Here is a 6,894-nt window from a genome sequence, read left to right as displayed (position 1 = left end):
TGAGCTCACACCCACTCTGTGGCTCTGTCCCGGTCCAGTTCTCGTACCGGTCCAGGGTGCGGCCCTGCGTGGTTTACGGAGGAGCCGACATCGGCCAGCAGATCCGGGACCTGGAGAGAGGCTGCCACCTGCTGGTGGCCACACCGGGAAGACTAGTGGACATGATGGAGAGGGGCAAGATCGGCCTGGACTACTGCAAGTGAGTCCTGGGCACACGGGGGCGGGGCTCTTACGGGTCACCATGACATTTAGCGGCGCTGTCCCACAGCTACCTCATCCTGGACGAGGCGGACCGCATGCTGGACATGGGATTCGAACCGCAGATCCGCCGCATCGTGGAGCAGGACACCATGCCGCACAAGGGCATCAGACAGACTCTGATGTTCAGCGCTACCTTCCCCAAAGAGATCCAGGTGAGCCGGCCCCACCCTCAACACAGGCCCCTCCTCCAACGAGGATGCTCATGAATGCGGCTCTGCAGATCCTGGCGAGGGACTTCCTGGAGGACTACATCTTCCTGGCGGTGGGCAGAGTGGGCTCCACCTCTGAAAACATCACCCAGAAGGTGGTGTGGGTGGAGGAGAGCGACAAGAGGTCCTTCCTGCTGGACCTGCTGAGCGCCACAGGTGAGACGCTTCTGAGGGGACGCTGGAGCTGTGCAGCAGCGCCTCTGAGCTGACCACACGCTCACCTAAATGACGTCTGAAGGAGAAAATGTTAGCGCTGCAGGAAGTCCGTGACCAGCAGCCTTTCAAAATAAGAGTCGCTGATGCAACAGGAAGTTTGTCAAACCAGAAGTCGACATTTTTACTTGTTAAATGTTAAGGCGTCCAGGTGATGAAACTGAATAGAGAACGTTGAAACCAGAAGATCCTAACACCAAAAACCCCAAATGAAATGTTAGAGCTGAAAGAAAGGAAAGCCTTCAGAATAAGAGTCTGGATGTTTGTTCTTAATAAGCAGGAGCAGCAGGAGTCCTGAAGGAGATGAATGTTTCTCCATCTCCTGAAACATGTTGGGGGGCGGAGTTTATTCATGTTGATGAAGCTGTAGTTTGCTATGCATTGTGGGTCGTGGAGGGCAAACGCGTTCAGTTTAGCGTCTGACCTTCTGTCAGGAAACAGTCAGACGTGAACGTTTGGTGTTGTTTTATCTCAAGTCATCCCCAGTGAAGTGCAGGACGGTTCTGGAGACGGCGTGGAGAAGCCCGGTAAGATCTGGCTCCTCCCCCTCGTGTGAGCATGGCAGTTAGTGTCGTGCGTGCCGCATGCCGCTGTGTTTGTGTGGTCTCTGCATGGTGTTTGAGCTTCCTCTGGTCCAGAGACCGTCACCTGCATGCAGCTCCATGGGGGGTGGGGGGTCCTGTCCACAAACATCTGAGGAGACAAACAGATGTTTGCATGAGAAGCTTCTGGCTCCGCCCACATCACACCCACTCCAGCAGCTCCAGTTCAGCCCTGGGGGGTCATATGTGGCTTCATGACGTCAGTCAGCTGCAGATGATGGTTTGCTGGTTCCGTCCGGGTCGGGTTCAGGACTCTGCTCCTCCTCTGGTTCACAGGGAAAGACTCGCTGACTCTGGTGTTTGTGGAGACCAAGAAGGGAGCAGACGCCTTGGAGGACTTCCTGTATCGGGAGGGCTACGCCTGCACCAGTATCCATGGTGACCGCTCCCAGCGGGACCGGGAGGAGGCCCTGAACCAGTTCCGATCGGGGAAATGTCCCATCCTGGTGGCGACGGCGGTCAGTGCAGAGGGCGTGTCAGTGAGCTGAGGGGAGGCTTGGCGCCGCCTTCAAAGCGTCCTGTTCTGTGCTCAGGTGGCTGCTCGCGGTCTGGACATCTCCAACGTCAAACACGTCATCAACTTTGACCTGCCCAGCGACATCGAGGAGTATGTCCACCGCATCGGGCGCACGGGACGCGTGGGGAACCTGGGTGAGCTGGAGAACCTCTGAGGCCTAACAGAAGGACCAGCGGTGGAGGGTTCATGGTCGGGTTTGTCCTGCAGGTCTGGCCACGTCATTCTTCAACGACAAAAACGGGAACATCACTAAAGACCTGCTGGACATCCTGGTGGAGGCCAAACAGGAAGTCCCCTCGTGGCTGGAGAGCCTGGCGTACGAACACCAGCACAAGAGCACCAACAGGGGGCGCTCTAAGAGGTACTCCCGCGTCCTGGCGTCCTCCTCCGACGCTGCAGGGGTCATCCAGGTGTGTGCTCTGATGTTCAGGTTCACCGGAGGCTTCGGAGCGCGGGACTACCGCCAGACGACGGCCGGAGGCGGAGCGGGGGGATTTGGCGGGCGAGGAGGACGCAACCAGGGGGGGCACGTGGGAAACCGCGGGTTTGGAGGAGGTGAGCCCGGCTAAGCGAGCAGAAACATTTTAATCTGAAGGGTTTATTCATGCTAACGTTGTTTATGGTGATGTTTCCTTCAAAGAAAACCGAATATCTGAACCATCTAATGTTCTAGTAGAGCCTGTCCATGCTCCTGCTAACAGAACCATGTCCCGTTCTTCTCAGGGGGGTTTGGGAACTTCTACACCAGCGACGGCTACGGGGGAAACTACTCACACTCTCAAGTGGACTGGTGGGGCAGCTAGAAGCCCCCCTCACCTGTCTCTGCTTCTTCATCCTGTCTGTCGTCTTCACCTCCATGGCCCGTCAGACCCCCACATGCATGTTACCAAATATAGAAATATATATGCCCCCCATGTCTTTTTCTTAGCCGTAGACTTTCTGGTGGGTTCTGTCTCTGAAGCTCCTCCCCTCTTTACGTCGGCCACATGAAGGGACTCCAGACTCTGACTGAGGGAGGCCACGCCCCTCTGAGGTGTCCTGAAGCGGGGGGGTATGAAGACCCCTCCATGATAGACTTTTCCATTGGTTCTTGTTGTCTCCATTGAAGCTCCAGCAGTGGGTCGGGTCATGCCCAGAACCTTCACTCAGAAGGATGGTTCTGAGCCAGGAACTGCTAAGCTCCGCCTCCTTCAGCAGAAGAAGAAAAAAACGGAACATTTTTGTTTTTCAACCTTTAAAACTGACTGAAGAGGTCCTGGTGGGGTGGGGGGGGGTCATTTGTTCTGTACTGTGCCTTGAAGAATTGGGTTCCATGATGTGAAGATGTCAGACCAACCAGGTTCTAACAGGTCGGCCCCCCCTCCAAACCGACCCGGCTGGGACTAAATCAAACCTTGGCAAAACTAAAAGCTGTAAAACTTTGATGAGGAGTTTCTCCGACCCGGTTCTGCAGGCCGGCCAAAGTGGCTCCTCAGTCCGATCCGATGGTTTCCCTCTAAACAAAACCCAATAAGGGCGGATTCCCGCCAACTTCAGAACCGCAGCGGTTCCAGGTTTTCAGGAAGCAGTGGTCTGCCCCCCCCCCAGCAGTTAGCATGGGGTCCCTGTGGCTTCACCAGGACCTCCTCCTCTGTGTGCTGCTGGATGGTTCTGGGGGGAAACTGGACCTTCTATCAAACCCTGGAAACCCATCAGAGTCACGCTCACTCTGTCCTGGGGGGTGGAACCGAGAGTCCTCCTGAGGGCGGGGGGCGCAGACAGCTCCTGGAGGGGTGGGGGTTCTGCAGCTTTGGTCTCCTCGTTTAGATGGTTGGGGGGTAGCTGCTCCTGGGGGGGTCACTGGGCTGGTTAGGGATTCACCGGTTAGACCGTGGCCCCACCTGAGGCTCCTCCCATCACAGGAAGTGGCCTGCTTGTGTCCTGGGGGTGGGCTTGGTCTTGTGTGGGGGTGTCGGCGTGAATCTTGCTGTGAAACACCTTTCCCCTCTGGAGAAGCTCTCCAGTGAGAGGTGAGCGTCTTTCTTCAAAGCTCAGACCTGGAAAAAGGCTGGTGGGTCCATCTGGCTGCGGTTTGGTGAGGACTTCCTGTTGTTGGCGGGCGACATGTTGGAGCGGCGTGGTGGAGGCGTAGTCTTTAGAAATGTCCCAGATCCTTTCAGCTCCAAGGGGTTTCTGGTGTGATGTTCTCCTTGGTTCCTCCTGCAGCGATCTCCATCCCGAATAAGAATCCAACAGACATGAAAAACTGTTGCAAATGATCATCAAAGCCATGACCTCCACTCAGACAGGAAGTGCGGTTTTACCCTGAACCCATGTGGTCGTAAAGGACAGCGTGTTGATGGTCCTGATGGTCCGGCTGCTTCACCGTTTAGCAAACCGCTCCACCTTTTTTTGTTTGAAGGTGAAAGGCCAGTTTCACCTGAACAGGTGAGGAATCCAGACGCTGCAGTGCCTTTAACGACCAGCAGGAGGCCGTGAGACGAAGCGCACGCTTTGTCGTTTCTATGGATCGACTGTTGAAGTTCTGTTGCTGAGAATGACAGATGCTCTGATTTGCTCCACCTCTGCTCCTCATTCCTAACCTCCTGGGCTGTGGTTCCTCTGATGCTCCTCCTGGTTCTGCAGGTGTGAAGGTCACCTGAACTCTGGTCCTCCTGAGGAGGAGGCTCTCTGTTCTCCTCCAGAGGAACTCTGGTACGGTTCACCTCACTGTAAACGTAAACGGACCAGAGGTAGGAGGTGCTGTAAGCTCTGTGTTGGAGGAGAACCAGAGGTAGGAGGTGCTGTAAGCTCTGTGTTGGAGGAGAACCAGAGGGAGGAGGTGCTGTAAGCTCTGTGTTTGGAGGAGAACCAGAGGGAGGAGGTGCTGTAAGCTCTGTGTTTGGAGGAGAACCAGAGGGAGGAGGTGCTGTAGGCTCTGTGTTTGGAGGAGAACTAGAGGGAGGAGGTGCTGTAAGCTCTATGTTTGGAGGAGAACCAGAGGGAGGAGGTGTTGTAAGCTCTGTGTTTGGAGGAGAACCAGAGGGAGGAGGTGCTGTAGGCTCTGTGTTTGGAGGAGAACCAGAGGGAGGAGGTGCTGTAAGCTCTGTGTTTGGAGGAGAACTAGCCACAGCTTGAACCTGAAGAGCTATAAAGAGGAAGGAGGTGCAGTGAGGAGCAGCAGGAGCTCCGTCAGAGGATGTTTTCCGTCTGGACAACAGCGCAGCCTAACAAGCATCTGTTGGAACTGATTCTCCTCTGGAGTCTGGTCACCCCCGGTCTTTGGTCCCGCCCTGCAGTGCGGCGGGGGAGGGGGGCGGAGCGTCGTCCTGGAGTGACCCCTCTCTTAGACGTCTATCTTGACGTTCCTGGCTGTTGGATCCGGGTCGGGGGGTCCTCCGTTTGTTTCTTCACCAAATCACTTGTAGTTCTGTTGGTTCCCATGGTAAAATGGTAAATGGCGTATACTTGTATAGCGCTTTCTACCCTCCTTTGAGGGCCCAAAGCGCTTCACAGTCACAGACCCATTCACCCATTCACACACACATTCACACACTGGTGGTGGCTCCGCTGCTGAGCCAACCTCCCACCAGAGGCAATTCGGGGTTCAATGTCTTGCCCAAGGACACTTCGACACATGGGCGGGAAAGGCGGGAGTCGAACCCGCTCGCTTCTGATCAGGAGTCGACCGTCCTACCACTGCACCACGGCCGCCCCATCACTGAAACGGCTCGTTTGAAGCATCAACCTGAGCTCACCTGTCCTACAGGTGGATTTAGGAAGGAAGTGGAACGGTTCTCTAAAGGCTCTCCGTTCAAACCTCTGCAGATTCTGGTGTGTTGTCAGAATGAGGAGCGGTTGGTGTTGGTTGTCTGGACGGTGGGGCTTTCCAAACAGCCGTTTTCATGGTGTTTCAGTGCGTTAGCCTCAGCTGAACTGAGCTTTGTGTGGATGCTAGTTTGCTCAAAGGCCCGTGGTAGAGGTCAGGAACCAACAACCACTGTGCTTGTGTGGTTTGCATCTAAGCAGCGTCTGAAGGTCCATGTGGATTTAAGGTGGTCTGAACGTTTGGATGAATCCAGCACTTTAGTTTTTATTTTTAAAGAAAAACCTTTTGATGCCTTAACCCCCCTCCTGTCCTGATGGAGCGGCCCGCCATGGGTGGGGCTGCCTGGTCACCTGCTCGGCGTCGGGATCGTTTTGATGAAGATGGACCCCTCCTGCATGAGAGCTAAAGTCCACCAGGGTTTAGGTGTGCAGTCATGTAGCAAACACACCTGACAGGTGGGTGGGGGCGGGCGGGGGCAGGTGTGGGTGTGCTGCACAGGTGAGAGGGCGGAGAGGCGCTCCTCACCGTGGAAGCGGTTGGCGTGTGGAGTTTCTTCTGGATCTGTTGGGTTTTTTGTTCAACAGAAACTGTAGGATTTAGCTTTTTGCACAGAATTCTACTTTTGCTGCTAGTTTGTCAAACATTTTTGAAAAATCTTTATTTTTATAAGCTGAAACTAAAGTCCGTATTTTACAAAGAGGCTTGACCAAAAGACCGTAGAGAAGAGTGGAATGTCACTGATAAGAGTCAAAACTTCTATTTTTCTGGGGTCGTGTGAGCTTTTTAATGTAAAATCATGCAGGGGGCGGGGTTTACTTGTTACTGTCTTACAGTGTTGGGAGGTGCTAATGACCCCAGAATTCACCTATGTACCAAACACGAGCCGGCTCCAAAAAAGAAAAAAAGTAAGCGTTTTGATCTAAGTGATCCCTGACTTTAGTGGAGCCCCCCACAGGTTCTCTGGCCTGTTTCCTGTCTGGAGACCAGCTGGTAGACCCTTTCTATCAGCTGCTGCAAACACATTTTCTGTTTTTGGGACATGAAGTTGGTCTCTGTTACGACTCCTGCAATAATGTCAGCTGTTCCGTTACCACGGTAACAACTTCAGCTGCTGTGTGACTGTGTCAGCTGTTACCATGCGAACAGCATCAGCTGTTCTGTTACCACGGTAACAGCAGAGGCTTTTTCTGCTGCCGTGGTAACAGCGTCAGCATTAAACTGCATTCATGCTGTAGATGATGCGTTCAGGTTCCATAACCACGTTTAGTGAATGGGGGTTAAGGG

The 6,894-nt window shown here is 54.3% G+C and overlaps 1 protein-coding gene across 1 annotated transcript in view; it reads left to right on the top strand.

Moving 5' to 3' along the window:
* LOC112142217 (putative ATP-dependent RNA helicase Pl10) overlaps positions 1-4,778 on the top strand; it is a 9,125-nt gene extending 4,347 nt beyond the window's left edge. Inside the window, exons 12-20 of the mRNA XM_024265470.2 lie at positions 26-199; positions 269-413; positions 482-626; positions 1,160-1,210; positions 1,562-1,743; positions 1,819-1,936; positions 2,010-2,163; positions 2,233-2,357; positions 2,526-4,778. Of these exons, the coding sequence (XP_024121238.1) occupies positions 26-199; positions 269-413; positions 482-626; positions 1,160-1,210; positions 1,562-1,743; positions 1,819-1,936; positions 2,010-2,163; positions 2,233-2,357; positions 2,526-2,605 (1,174 nt within the window). The 3' untranslated portion in view covers positions 2,606-4,778. The remainder of the gene's footprint in view (positions 1-25; positions 200-268; positions 414-481; positions 627-1,159; positions 1,211-1,561; positions 1,744-1,818; positions 1,937-2,009; positions 2,164-2,232; positions 2,358-2,525) is intronic.
* Positions 4,779-6,894: the final 2,116 nt, after the last annotated feature.

The sequence above is a fragment of the Oryzias melastigma genome, unplaced genomic scaffold, assembly GCF_002922805.2.
Source record: "Oryzias melastigma strain HK-1 unplaced genomic scaffold, ASM292280v2 sc00262, whole genome shotgun sequence".
Classification (NCBI taxonomy): domain Eukaryota; kingdom Metazoa; phylum Chordata; class Actinopteri; order Beloniformes; family Adrianichthyidae; genus Oryzias; species Oryzias melastigma.
Note: the sequence above shows the minus strand (reverse complement) of the source record. Positions and strands in the feature narration are given on the sequence as shown.